Genomic DNA, 15531 nt, shown 5'->3' with positions numbered 1-15531 from the left:
TGCCATCACATCCGCATTCTTGTCCTGGTATGGACTCTAGCAGTGCTTTTTCCTTTTGCAATAGAGCCTGATCGTGCAACATTTTAATCCTCTTTTTAACTGCAGCCAAAGTGTCATTCAGCTCCCAAAGTTCATCTTTCAGGACAACTCTCTCCCATCTGCTGCTACAGTTACGCCTTCTTTTTTTATAAGTAATGCGAGAGTATATACGGTTCTGCTCCATTCTTAATTCCTCTAGACTCATATTCATGTATTTCTCACTAGAGGATGTTGAATCCTCCAGGCTGCAATCAGAAACCTCAGCATCTCCACCTGCAGCACTAACCCCCGCCCCACCACAGGCAAGTTCATTCACCTTATCACCTCCCTGAGTTACCTCACCCAGAGAGCCGGCATCCTGTGGTTTGGGGGTCTCCAGTTGGGGATCCTGTTTCATCACCGGACCCACAATCACTGGAAACGCTGTACTGTCCAAATCCTCAAGCACTGAGGCTTCCACTGCAATAGGTATGTCAGAATTCCCAGGGCCTCCCTCAGGCCTTGCAGCCTGGGACTCTCCATCATCCTCCTCCCCAGGAGGATCCATCCTCCCCTGGGAGGCTCCCAGGGGAAACACTGCAGGCTTTTAAGAAGAACCAGGGCCTAGGAGCTATACACTGTGCATCTGTGTAGAATGCTCACATGTATATACTGCTGCACCTGTGTATAATGTCCAGATGTATATACTGCTGCATCTGTGTATACTGCCCACATGTATATACTGCTGCACCTGTGTATAATGTCCATATGTATATATATACACTCCATTGGTCCCAGCCAGATATTTGTACCATTGATTCTAGTCCGATATTCACTTATCGGTTCCAGTCTGATATCTAAACCCACACCTCCAAACCGAAACATGTATCCATTTCAAACAAAGATCCAAATCCGGATCCACAAAATCCTCACAACATGACAGAGCATCAGTGATTGACATACAACAGAGAGAGCATCATTAACAGCCATAAAATAGAGAGTATCAGTCTCCATCATACAATACAGAGAACGTCACAGTGACCACCACAATACAATACAGGGAACATCACACTGTGACCACCATAATCTACAATACAGAATGTACTACATTAGCTCCCTAATTACCTTCCTTAGTCTCATGTAAATTAAACATTTTAGTATTAACCCTATTAAAGTATTTCTCCATTACCTCCTTATTCTTAATTTTACTCAAATAAGTTATGCCGATTCCTCCCTATTCCCTAACAATTTACATGTTAGAAATCTCACATGTTCCTCCTATTGCAGACAGCACACAGCATTCAGGAAGCAAGATGGTCCTGCCATGGTTGCTGACTGTCAGTGAGAAGGAGAGGCCATCAGTAAGAAGACAGCGACTGTACTTCCTCTGGCTGCAGCACACAGCCCCTGGGAGGGGATTACTGCTCCCCACTACACACTCTCCCCGTCGCTTTTATAATACTAAATCCCACCTCACACGGGATTACAGCTGCTGCTCCATTGCTGGTGCTCCACTCTCTGCCACCGGTGGCATGTGCCCTGCCTCTCCCCCTTCCCTTCCTTACTGTAGCAGTGCCCATGCATTAACCGGTTGAAGCACAAAACAGTCTGCTGAACCATAACTACTAAAACAATGAACGTAATAACTCAATCAGCACCCCTCACAAAAAGTGACAATCAAATTGATTAAACCTAATATATGTATATGTGTAGAACTGGCAGGGAATATAGGGGCGAATGTATTAAGCCTGGAGAAGTGATAAAGTGGAAGGTGATAAAGCACCAGCCAGTCAGCTCCTAACTGTAATATTTCAAACCCTGACTGTAACATGAAAGTTAGGATCTGATTGACTGGTGAGTTATCACCTTCCACTTTATCACTTCACCAGCCTTGATACATCTGCCCCAGTGTCCCAGATTTATCAAGCCTTGCAGAGGGATAAATTGCACGGTGATACAGCACCAACCAACCAGCTCCTAACTGCCAACTTACAGCCTGTGTTTGAAAAATGACAGCTAAGAGCTGATTGGTTGGTAGTTTATCACTGTGCAAGTTATCACTCTCCAAGGCTTGATAAATCTGGGCCATAGGGGGATATTTATTAGAACTTACAGTGTAAACAGATAAAGTGAAGAAAGATAAATTACCAACCAATCAGCATCTAATTGCCATATAACAGGCTGTGTTTGAAAATTGACAGTTTGGAGCTGATTGGTTAGTACTTTATCTCTCTCCTAGCTTTGATAAATCTCCCCCATAGATTGTAGTAAGCTCTAATGGGGTAGGTAATGTGATGAATATCTAAATATACTTTACAAATCACTGTGGAATATTTTCTTGCTATATAAATAACTGTTATGTTAACAGTTCTCCCATCCAATTCAGCGGGACAGTCCCGGTGCATCAGGCTGCAGGATCCTGCATGGAGGGGTGGGGTGTGTATGTGGTAGGAGTTTGGGGGAGCACACATTGCTTCGCATGGCATCTATTCACAGTGTAGGGGATGCCTGAGGGTAGGTCATCATCTCGGAGAGTGCTAGGCATACCCCCACAGTGACATGATAGGGGTGCCAGGAGGATCTGCCCCCTTTTCCCGAGGATATGCCCCTTTTTGGACTCACACACAGGGTCCCACACACATCAAAGTTGGGAGCCACAGGGCCCCACAAACATCCTCTTCCTGTCAATCACCTTGTGAATGGATGTGAGATCGGATTTTTCCCACCATACCGTTGCTGACCGGCGATGCCTCTTGTTGTTGTCTGACGCACGTGCACATTGCGGTGCATACGCATGCCCAGTTAGGACCTGATCGCCCGCTGTGCGAAAACGCACAGCAGCGATCAGATCTGAATTACCCACACTCAGTGACGTGCGGTGGAGTGAGGCAGGTGAGGCAGAGTCTTTCCTGTCATACTAACGTTTGTGCCAGAGTTTTGACTGTATAAAGTATATGAAACATACAAAGAATATGTTTGAAATACCTTCTTTGCATTATTCTAATAATTTTTATAGCCAAAACTCTGGAGTAAAAAGTCTATGGCAGGCAGTGCCTCACCTGTGTATCTTTTCCACACATCTCTGATCAAAACGCACCAAATTTCCAGGAGTTTATACTGCTGCACCTGTGTATAATGTCCAGATGTATATACTGCTGTACCTGTGTATAATGTCCAGATGTATATACTGCTGCATCTGTGTATAATGCCCTCATGTATATACTGCTGCACCGGTGTATAATGTCCACATGTATATACTGCTACACCTGTGTATAATGTCCATATCTATATACTGCTGCACCTGTGTATAATGTCCCCATGTATATACTGCTGCACCTGTGTATAATGTCTAGATGTATATACTGCTGCACCTGTGTATAATGCCCACATGTATATACTGCTGCACCTGTGTATAATCCCCACAAGTATATACTGCTGCACCTGTGTATAATGCCCACATGTATAAACTGCTGCACCTGTGTATAATGTCCAGATGTATATACTGCTGCACCTATGTATAATGCCCACATGTATATACTGCTGCACCTGTGTATAATGTCCAGATGTATATACTGCTGCACCTGTGTATAATGTCCCCATGTATATACTGCTGCACCTGTGTATAATGTCCAGATGTATATACTGTTGCACCTGTGTATAATGCCCACATGTATATACTGCTGCACCTGTTTATAATGCCCACATGTATAAACTGCTGCACCTGTGTATAATGTCCAGATGCATATACTGCTGCACCGGTGTATAATGTCCAGATGTATATACTGCTGCACCTGTGTATAATGTCCAGATGTATATACTGCTGCACCTGTGTATAATGTCCCCATGTATATACTGCTGCACCTGTGTATAATGCCCACATGTATATACTGCTGCACCTGTGTATAATGTCCAGATGTATATATTGCTGCACCTGTGTATAATACCCACATGTATATACTGCTGTACCTGTGTATAATGTCCAGATGTACCCTTTGGCTCATACAGTATATTGTGTGTAAATCTGTCTCTGGTGCTATCCAGTGGCTCCTGAGCCAATTAGATCACGGCACGTCCCTGCCCCCACTATTTCCCTCTAAAATCTTCCACATGGGTCCAGATGTAATAACGCCTGTGATCGACGGAGGTGCGTAATTCCGGACAATTTCAGACTTTTTTAAGGGGCAATTACTTTCAAGGCACACGTCCGAGATTGGCCGGAATCCCGCACCTCCAGCGATCTCGGGTGTCATTACATCCGGCCCATGAGGTGACAATGCTTACATAACCACTACTCATTAAAAAACAAATTATAGACTTTAACATACAAAAAAATTAACTCTTTTCTATATCTGCATGATCTTCCTCTGGTTATCTGTAACGTCTGTGCAGGATGATATCAAAACAGCAAAACAGTGCTAGAGTTCACTTCACATCTTCAAGATTAATTACATGAGGAGATAACAGGATACCAGATGGCTTTTCTGCATCATGACTTGTTGTTCAGATATCTTAAATGACAGAAGTTTTTGTCTTTTCTATAAGTTCTACAATATTTTTCTCTTCCCTCTCCCCACCAAGACCTACTTCTACTCTAGTTGCATTTTTCTTCACCCCAAGGAACAGGGTACTATATACAATTTCTACTGTGCTATGTAACCACAGAAAAGACAAGCTAAATTATAAAGGGCACAAGTACTTAAAAAGCAGTAATGGCCATCAAGCAGAAAAGATACATATAACATGTATTGCAGATAAACAAAAAAGTACAGTATGTTTCTGCTGTCCCCTCCTGTGTTGCCTTATGCAGGTGACTACTTAGGCTTATACGTATGGTAGGCAGGGCCGGCTCCGGGGCTTCTGGCGCCCGGGCGGCATTAGGGGGCATGGCTTTGTACAGGGGGCGTGGTCATTTACGCCCCCTGTACAGACTGCATTGATGTGTGGTGCGCGATGACGTCATCGCGCACCGCACAGTAAAGGACCTCTCCAGGAAGGGAAACTAGACGTGTACGCGTCTAGTTTCCCTTCCCAGCGGCAGCGGAAGGCGGCGCCCCGGGCAAAAGTACTGCTTGCCTGTGGTAAGATCCACTACTGATGGTAGGTATCGGGGCCGTAACTAGGTGTATGCGGTGTGTGCCACCACACATAGCGCTGCAGGGTAGGGGGCGCTGTTGGTGGCACTTGTCACTTATATGTTTTAATTACTTTCACTTGCAGCTTCCTCTCTTATTGAAGCCCAGCATCTCCTGACCGCTGCTGTCTCCTACCCTGACCCCTTCTGACGCTAATACCTATACAACATTCATGAACTTAACTTGCGAGCTCTTTGTTATGCAGACACACTGTCCTTTATTACATTTCAAGATGCTGACACACCCGGGATTCTAATACATTGCCTGTGGCATTGCAGTCAGACACATTCTATTCAATGATCTTGCATAGAAAGCTAGATAATTCTAAACTAGAGAATTCTATCTATTTGAAGAATGGGCATTGTAATGGGGGGGGCAAGGGGGCAGCATGCCCCCCCAAACTTGACAGATGCGCAGGCGCTGGGGAGGGGGAGCGCTTACCGGCGGATCACTGCGGAGACTCCAGTCCCACTTTGGAAAGTCTGTTGCGTGCTGCCCCATGTCATGTGTCCTGTCGACTTTCCAAGTGGGACTGGAGTCTCCGGCGCTCCGCGGTGATCCGGCGGTAGGCGCTCCCCGCATGTGTGTGTGTGTGTGTGTGTGGGGGGGGGGGGAGTTGGTGTAATCGTTGGGAAGCACCAATTTTTTTTCCATTCCCCCCCAACCATATAACGTTGTGGCACTGCTGATTTGAAGCTTACCTTGTACTTTTTATAAAAATGTTCAGCATTGCAACTGAGCAGATCTATGTAGTGTGTGGCTGCAAGGGATTGCATGTGTGGCAGAATACTACACTGCTCAAAAAAAAAAAAAAAAGGGAACACTTAAACAACAATATGTAACTCCAAGTCAACCACACTTGTGTGAAATCAAACTGTCCACTTAGGAAGCAACACTGATTGACAATCAATTTCACATGCTGTTGTGCAAATGGAATAGACAACAGGTGAAAATTATAGGCAATTAGCAAGACACCCCCAATAAAGGAGTTGTTCTGCAGGTGGTGACCACAGACCACTTCTCAGCTCCTATGCTTTCTGGCTGATGTTTTGGTCACTTTTGAAAGCTGGTGGTGCTTTCACTCTAGTAGTAACATGAGACGGAGTCTACAACACACACAACTGGCTCAGGTAGTGCAGCTCATCCAGGATGGCACATCAATGCGAGCTGTGGCAAGAAGGTTTGCTGTGTCTGTCAGCGTAGTGTCTAGAGCATGGAGGCGCTACCTGGAGACAGGCCAGTACATCAGGAGACGTGGAGGAGGCCGTAGGAAGGCAACAACCCAGCAGCAGTACCGCAACCTCCGCCTTTGTGCAAGGAGGATCAGGAGGAGCACTGCCAGAGCCCTGCAAAATGAATTCCAGCAAGCCACAAATGTGCATGTGTCTACTCAAATGATCAGAGACAGACTCCATGAGGGTGGTATGAGGGCCCGACGTCCACAGAAGGGGGTTTTAGCAATTAACCAAGATGTTTGAGGGAGTTAAATGTGTGTACTAAGTGAGATGGATGTATGGAGTGAGAAGGCTGTTCTAACAAGGTGGGAGTGTTGTGGTGACCGAATTGGATGGTTGTGGGCACTGAGTGGGATTGGTGCACCACATAACTGCTCAGACCTTCAGTTGTATAGACTGCATGTGTGTATTCCAATGAGCACACAAATCTGTGAATTAGCATTGTGTGAGTGACAGCAATCTCACTTTGTGAGAGTGCTGAATCTGCACTTACCCACAGGCTGTGATGGCATACCATATCTGTATTGCTTTTTTTTTTTTTTTTTTTTTTTTTTTTTTTACAGAAAAAACTGCGCTGTGTGTGTCTAAGCAGCTCTTGTTTAATTGAATACTAGTAAAATATATTTGCACCGAGCGCTGAAAAAATTAAATGTATATATAGGGATTTCTAAAAAGCTTATGAAAAAACTTTATAAAAACTTATAAGAAACATGTTTCTTATAAGTTTTTATAAAGTTTTTTCATAAGCTTTTTAGAAATCCCTATATATACATATCTGTATTGCGCAAGGAACACTTCCATTAAGGCGTCAGCCTTAATGATAGGAATTTCATTGCTTTTTGGAGTTTGAGTGGAAGAGTTACAACAGGTTTCTGAAATGCCAGATCATGTGTAAGAAGCCTCAATGGGACATGTGAAACCGCAAGGTTTTTTGTCTATGGAATATGTATAAGGGAAGGCAGCAGATATTGGATATATCCACTGCAGTCCAATTTTTGCTGGTGAAAGCAGCCCACATAGGTTTCTGTAGGCTATTTTGCTGTACTTACCAAGCTTTGGAACCCGCTGGCCCCAGTAGGTGACACCAGATGGCGTAAACTGCTGTAGCATATAGGCTACAAATCGCAAGAGCTACCAGGAGAGGAATCCGTAGAATCCTTCCCCTGGCACTCTCCTCTGGTGCATACACAATCAGCAGACCACTCAAGTTCAGTGGAGCACATAGCTCCCTCAAGGAGAAGTGAAATGATCACATTATAGATCAGTGGCAGTTACAGGGGTGGGGCTGTAGCACAGTCCAACATTCAAATAGAGGAGTTACACCAACTGCCAGTGCGTCCCGGCCGGCGATGTTTGGCAGTGTTTGTGGGGGCAGTTGGTGTGACTTTCCTATTTGAATTATGGACTATGCTGCAGCCCCACCTCTGGAGCCACCCAGTGATGCACGTGCCCAAAAAATGGGTGTGGCCAAATGCCACATTTGGTGTGGCCAATGAAAGTGGAGGCATGATACACATATGGGGGGGAGGCAGATGCACATATAATCCCAATAGTGCCAGAAACACATTTCCCTGCAGTGCCAGATATACATGGTCTCTGAGTGCCAGATACACAAATGCCCCCATAGTGCCAGATACACAAATGCCCCCACAGTGCCAGATACACAAATGCCCCCACATTGCCAGATACACATTGCCCCAGTGTCAGTTATACATTGCCCCAGTGTCAGATACACCTTGCTCCAGTGTCAGATATACATTGCCCCACAGTGACAGATACACAAATGCCCCCAGAGTGCCAGATATACATTGCCCCACAGTGTCAGATACACATTGACCCAGAATGCCAGAAACACAAATGCCCCCACAGTGCCATATATAAAAATGCTTTCACAATGCCAGATATACATTGCCCCACAGCGCCAGATACACAAATGCCCCAGTGTCAGATACACATTGCTCCCCCAGTGTCAGATTCACAATTCCCCAGTGTCAGATATACATTGCCCCACAGTGCCAGACACAAATGCCCCAAATTGCCAGATACACATTGCCCCACAGTGCCAGATACACAAATGCCCCAGTATCAGATGCACATTACCCCAGTGCCAGATATACATTGCCCCACAGTGTCAGATACACATTGCCCCACAGTGTCATATACACATTGCCCCTGTGCCAGATACACATTGCCCCACAGTGTCAGATAAACATTGCCCCAGAGTGCCAGATACATATTGCCCCAGTGTCAGATATACATTGCCCCACAGTGCCAGATATACATTGCCCTACAGTGCCAGATATACATTGCCCCACAGTGTCCGATACACAAATGCCCCAGTGTCAGATACACATTGCCCCAGTGCCAGATATACATTGCCCCACAGTGTCAGATACACATTGCCCCACAGTGTCAGATACACACATTGCCCCAGTGTCAGATAAACATTGCCCCAGAGACGTGACAGATACATATTGCCCCAGTGTCAGATATACATTGCCCCACAGTGCCAGATATACATTGCCCCACAGTACCATATATACATTGCCCTACAGTGCCAGATATACATTGCCCCACAGTGTCCGATACACAAATGCCCCAGTGTCAGATACACATTGCCCCAGTGCCAGATATACATTGCCCCACAGTGTCAGATACACACATTGCCCCAGTGTCAGATAAACATTGCCCCAGAGACGTGACAGATACATATTGCCCCAGTGTCAGATATACATTGCCCCACAGTGCCAGATATACATTGCCCCACAGTGCCATATATACATTGCCCTACAGTGCCAGACATACATTGCCCCAGAGTGCCCCCCCTGCTCACCGCTGCCTCTGTTGCTGCTATGTGAGGGTAGGAGAGCGCAGCGCAGCTCCTCTCCTCTCCAGCCCCTCAATGCTCGTGAAGTCCGGTCTCCGATGGCGGGTATCTCAAATGAGGTGCCGGTTTGTCAGCCAATCAGAGCTCGTGGACCGGCAGCTCTGATTGGTTAGCAAACTGGTGCCTTATTGAGATTCACCCTGCCGCCGCCGGAGACCGGACGTCACAGAGAATTGAGGGGCAGGAGAGGCGCTGCGGTGGACACAGCAGTGGAATGCAGGTATGGTGGATGGCCCGGCGGTACGGCGTGACGGCTGGGAATTTGTTACCGGTATGCCGTACTGCCCCATACCGCCATACTTGCAGGACTGCAGCCGCGCACAGTTAGCGATCACCACTTCTAACACACCACAGGGAAAGGCTCCATTTCAGAGCTCCCCTCTGCGGATGTTTTGATAAACGTACATGCAATCATTCATTTCTTATTGCGGAGAATAATGTTAATAAGAAATAAAAATGTAATCTAGGACACGATAATTAATAAATATATCCCATAAACTGCAAAATATGCAGATCCACAAACATAATTACTGTATGTGCTCAGGTGCGCGTGCTTGTCCCGTTAGCACTTTTCAATGTCAGAGGAGAACATTTGTTCTATATATTTCAGGTGCCTAAGTGACTTTGGGGTATACAGTATGTACTAAGCCTTGGAGAGTATTAAAATGGAGAGAAATAAAGTACCAGCCAATCAGCTCCTCACTGCCAAGTTACAGGCTGTGCTTGAAAAATGACAGTTAGGAGCTGATTGGATGCTACTTTATCTCTCTCCAAGGCTCTCCAAGTACATTAATACATAATAACAGTTTACTTCAAACTTTACTGCCTGGTAGTCTTTCAGTTGTCTGTTATGAGCCATTGCTGATTTTTCAGGTGTTGTACAGGATATATATTTATCATGCAATTAGCAAGCTTAAACATTTCACGTCCAGCAACTCAAGTGATGATGTAAAACAATGTATCATACAGTATTATTTGTATTTCAATACAGTTCTGGTTTCCATAAATAATCACTAAAAGAAAATTCTGTTAGAAGGATTCTCAATTTAAATTATTATTATTATTATTTTTTTTTTTTTAATAAGAATAAATGTGATTCCGAGCAGTAATTAGCATTTTGGGAATCCCCAGCATATCACAGCCCGAGACAATGCAGAGAATACAACTGGTTAATATTCAGCTGATTGTTCTTACACTCTTGGGATTCCCCAAGTTCCCTCATTCATGTGCTTCCGCATAATCTTTTGATTTGCAGCCATTGCATCTGCTAAACCTTCAGAGCACAATGTTCTAGAGCACAGGTTCTCAAACTCAGTCCTCAGGACCCCACACGGTGCATGTTTTGCAGGTCTCCTCACAGAATCGCAAGTGAAATAATTAGTTCCACTGTGGACCTTTAAAAATGTGTCAGTGAGTAATTAATACGCCTGTGCACTTGCTGGGTTACCTGCAAAACATGCACTGTGTGGGGTCCTGAGGACCGAGTTTGAGAACCACTGTTCTAGAGCAAAGGTTCTCAAAGTCGATCCTCAGGACCCCACACAGTGCATATTTTGCAGGTCTCCTCACAGAATCACAGGTGAAATAATTAACTTCACCTGTGGACTTTTTAAAATGTGTTAGTGAGTAATTAATACGCCTGTGCACTTGCTGGGTTACCTGCAAAACATGCACTGTGTGGGCCCCTGAGGACAGAGTTTGAGAACCACTGTTCTAGAGTACACTGCATTGTGCTATCTGCATGCAGACTTAGGGGTCCATTTAGTAAAATTATTTTTACGAAAATAATGTGAAAAAGGGTATTGTCAGTTTTCACACCCTTTTCACATTATTTTGGTATCACTGAAATGTATTAAAGGGAATTTGGAGCAGTTTTCATGAAAAACTGCTCCAAACCCTTTAATTTAAATTTTTTAGTAACCCAGATTGCATTCCCCATACTTATAATGGGAAATGCGATCTGGCCCGAATTTACTAAAAAAAAAGTAAAAAAATACTGCAGTGTGCCCTGTAATAATAACACCATCTCAGGCTGGCGATATCACAGGGCAACACTGCGATCTGCACTTTTTTGACCAGCTTTCTCTGCCCTTGGCAGAGAAAGCTGAGCGGGACCTGGCTCCAGTGATCAGCTCTATGTGTCTGATGGACACACAAGCTGATCAAAAGCAAAAAAGTAAAAAAAAATCCATAGTCACCTGTCCAAGGAGCCGATGTCCGCTGCTTCGGTGAGCGCTGCTGGGCGCCGTGTCCCCCATGTACTGCAATGTGACCCCGGTGCGGTAAAGTGACGCTCCAAAGCGGCAGCACACTTTACAGCACCGGGGGTCACAGCGCAGAAGAAGGACCCGTTGCCCGGCAGCACTCACCGCAGCAGAGGACACCAACTCCCTGGACAGATGAGTATAAAATCTGGGGTGGGGGAGCTCTTTTGCGCACGGGGTAGTCACGATGGGGAGGGGATGATCCCGGCGGCGGCTGTAACTACGGACCGCAAGCTCTGTCCCTGCATGCGGTAATTGATACATCCCTGCAATGTAATCAATTATCGCAGTGCGAGTTTGGTCAAGTTTATCACCTGTCATCCGCATCCTGGTGATAAATAGGCCCCTAAAGCTGGTTACACACTACATGGTTTGTCGTGCAGTCATGGCACCTGAGACCACCGTGCACCACCATCATCTAGAGTGCATACCTTCCACCTGTCCTGATTTTGGCCAGAATGTCCCATTTTTCTGGGACTGTCCTGCTGTCCCACACACAGTCGCAGTGTCCCACGGTAGGGGGGGATGGGACAGGACAGTTGGGAGACCTCTCTCACCCAGTTAATAGACGCTGTGTATATGCCATTGTGTACACACAATTCGTTGTTTGATGAATTGTGTGTTTGCATCTTCCCATCTGATGAAAATACATATAATCGTAACACAATGCATATAAGTAAAGCAACAACAAATACAGAAATGACCTAAGGGAGATGTATCAAAGCTTGGAGAGAAATAAAGTATCAGCCAATTAGCTCCTAACTGTCATTATTCAAACACAACCTGTACAATGACAATTAGGAGCCGACCGGTTTGTGCAGCTTCTCATTAGCTGGTGGTCCGGGAGCTGTGAATGGCGCACAATCGGCGCCAGATTCAAAGTGGCGACATCATGATCAGACACTGAAACCTGGGCAGTAACATGCTACCTCACTCAGAGACTAGCTTGGGAGGACCCGGGAGGCTGTCACAGAAGCAACACATCCAATCGGAGAAGTTGGAGGAAAAGAGTGTTTTCTCCCACCTTCTCTATTTGCTCTGCTGCTGCCCCTGCATGAGATCAAGGAACAACGGGTTAAGTGGAGGAGAGCTTAGCTGAGTTGAAAGATATATTTTGGAAGACTGATGGCATGTAACTTGTGGGGATATCTGATGTGGCATATTATCTGCAAGGGGACATCTGGTGGGCATATACTGTAAGGGACATGGGAGACATCTGATGAGCATATAAGGAGCGTGGGGTATGTCTGATGGGCATATAAAGTGCATTCAGGACCACCAAGCTGAGTTTAAACACCATTCTGTAGGTGAAGTGGAGCCAATGAAGGAGTTGAAGGTGAGGTTGGATCAGAATGATAATATGGGAAGATGAGGTGAGCAGTAGCATTAGGGACAGATTTAGGAAGGGAGAAGCAGAAGAGAAGAAGACCAGAGAGAATCAGGTTACAGTAGTCCAGGAGGTAGATTACAAGAGCATGAATAAGAGATGTGGTAGCCTACAGGGTCAGTAAAGGTCTAATCCTGGAGATACTGTATTTCGGAGGTGAAAGCGGCATGATTTAGCAAAAACTTGAATGTGAAGGAGAAGGAGTCAAGGATGATACCCAGGTAGCGGACTAGTAAAGAGAGGATAGTGATAGCAACAGAAAGAGTGAGGTGGGATGAAAGGAGAACCCTGGTGGAGTGGAGGACATAAGGTCAGTTTTAGACATGTTACTGACCACGCTCATTCCTTGTGAGGCCACACCCCTTTCTGCAGCGCGCTAAGCGGGAGGGGTCGTGGGAGAGGTGAGTTCCCCCACCTTTCAAGGACCACTTAAGCCCCGACAGCAGATATATTTTCATTTGTTTAAAGCTGGGTAAAAATCTTACAATTATCTGGCAGATCATCTGTGACATCTGGCTGGTTGGAATGAAAATATGGTGATTTATGGGAGCAAATGATTTGACCAATTTGTCTGAATGCCCATTTTTTGTCCATTTTCTGGTGTTTGGGAACAAATGGTCAATTGTCATTTGCTCTTGTCTATTTCCAGATTCTCCTTCCAACCAGTCAGATTGCATACATGGTCTGCCAGATAATTGTATAGTGTATGCTCGGCTGTATGGAGATTAATTCCATTTAAACAATGGAAAACAAATAAATAGACAGAGAAATGATTAAATGTATCATCTTCTGAGAGAGACACAATAAAGAGAGAGGAAACAAAACTTCCTACTCCAGGCTGTAGATGACACTGATTCAGATGTAAGAGAAAAAGTGTATACTCCGCGCTATATGTACACTGTATCAAGTTAAACTATAGTGTGCAGTTTGTCATATAAAATAATTGACTCAGTAGAACTAAAAAGATACGTATAAATAAATTCTTTATCCAATAATCGTTAAAAATAACACATTTCTAACATACAAGCAGCATATACTTAGCAACAAATAATTAATAAGTATTAATGATGATTAATATAGCATACAATATGGTAGGATTTCTTTGTTATAATGCCATATAAAATTGAAATACACTGGCGTCCCAGTGTTTAATAAAATGTCCCGCAAGGAATAATAACAGCCTTGTAATGATGAGCTTTTATATAAAATGGTGTATAGTTACCCATGTGCTGGTTCCTGAGAGTTTAAATGAACAGGGTCCGTTTAGATATCTGTGCACATATACGGGTATATAATTAGTTGAGCTGATTAAAGCTGGTTTGGAAAATGCCGTGTAATTGCCACGGCTGTGCTTCGGGCAAATGGAGATTCTTGATAACCTGTATATAGGACTCCAAAGAACTCACTTCCTCGTCACGGGTGTTAGACCTCACTGCGGAGGCCAGCAGCAGTCACTCAGTGCGGGTGAACGGAGTACCGGACGTCTACAGCACATCACAGTGATCGATGTCAGTGCTCCAGCTGAAAGCCGCCGACTGAAGCGCCCGACGTTTAACCAGGCCGTAGTGGATTGTGGCTGTGAGAAGCCGTGAGCGGGATCAATCAGCGAGTAATGCCGAACAACTGGAATTTAGAAAGTGGGCGTCAGCGCGTTTCGTCTCCTTGACAACCGGAGACTTCCTCAAGACGGATACCTCCTCTCTATTCAATCACATATTTATACCCTTTCTAATGAGATTACTTGTAACAGCTGAATCTGTTTAATAGGCTAAAATATTTAAATTGTATGCCGCACATATTAAAAAGTTATTATTTGTAATTAGAACTATTATTACAACACAATTAATACTGTATCAACCATCTACTGAGTCAATCTAACAGAATTTATACATTAATGAGTGTATTCTTAATTTGAACTAAATTAGCATCATTTCTGTCTATTAGTCAAACATCAAATTCAGACGTGCATTTCTATGTTGTATATACTATTGACTAAACAACACTCGCTTCATTATAAACAAGAGTCCTTGAACATTATATACTCTTAAACAGAATAATAAATATTTAGATCTTGACAATATTCAAATTTACTGATTCAGATGTATTTCATTTTGCAAAATATTTCTGACAAAAATAAAAAAAACAATAATTGTCTCTGCAAAGATAACTGTGGTATAATAATGACATGTATGTGTGATATACAGTACCTGTATTTATTTGCTGCACAGAAAATTCAAGGCATGCATACACTTCATTTACCTCATTTTTTTTCAGAATTCCAGCTCTGCCCTCTAAAGTGATGACCGCCTGCTTCTCTTCAGGACCGTACCCCAGTAACACACTGGCTCGTCCTCCAGTCAAGCAGAACTATGATGCCCCATCGCCCTCCCTCCCTGAGCTTCCTGTCTTTGCTCTGCTTTTTTCGGTATCAAAAATATTTTGTTATGTTAAAAACTGGAACTGAGAAACTGTGAAGAGTAAATGTAAGGTTAAACGCTGCTCTTCAAGTATGTGTTGTACATAATGCATATACTGTACAGTAATAAAGTAAGGCAAATGTGTGATGACAGTAGCTAAAATACCCTTCTAATTCAGTCTCATCTGAGGT

At 44.3% G+C, this 15531-nt stretch overlaps 1 protein-coding gene across 4 annotated transcripts in view; it reads right to left on the bottom strand.

Moving 5' to 3' along the window:
* The window catches only part of CD22 (CD22 molecule), a 182523-nt gene extending 167229 nt beyond the window's left edge, over positions 1 to 15294 (bottom strand). For 3 of the 4 annotated variants that reach the window (XM_063942308.1, XM_063942305.1, XM_063942306.1), the window contains exon 1: positions 1288 to 1427. In XM_063942308.1, coding sequence (XP_063798378.1) covers positions 1288 to 1319 — 32 coding nt within the window. In that variant the 5' untranslated portion in view covers positions 1320 to 1427. Of the gene's footprint in view, positions 1 to 1287; positions 1428 to 15182 lie in introns of those variants that run through there. The other variant, XM_063942307.1, reaches the window with a different exon arrangement.
* Between the last annotated feature and the right edge of the window lie 237 nt (positions 15295 to 15531).

The sequence above is a fragment of the Pseudophryne corroboree genome, chromosome 10 (assembly GCF_028390025.1).
Source record: "Pseudophryne corroboree isolate aPseCor3 chromosome 10, aPseCor3.hap2, whole genome shotgun sequence".
Classification (NCBI taxonomy): Eukaryota; Metazoa; Chordata; class Amphibia; order Anura; family Myobatrachidae; genus Pseudophryne; species Pseudophryne corroboree.
The sequence above is the reverse complement of the archived record's forward strand: the minus strand, read 5'-3'. Positions and strand labels throughout refer to the sequence as shown.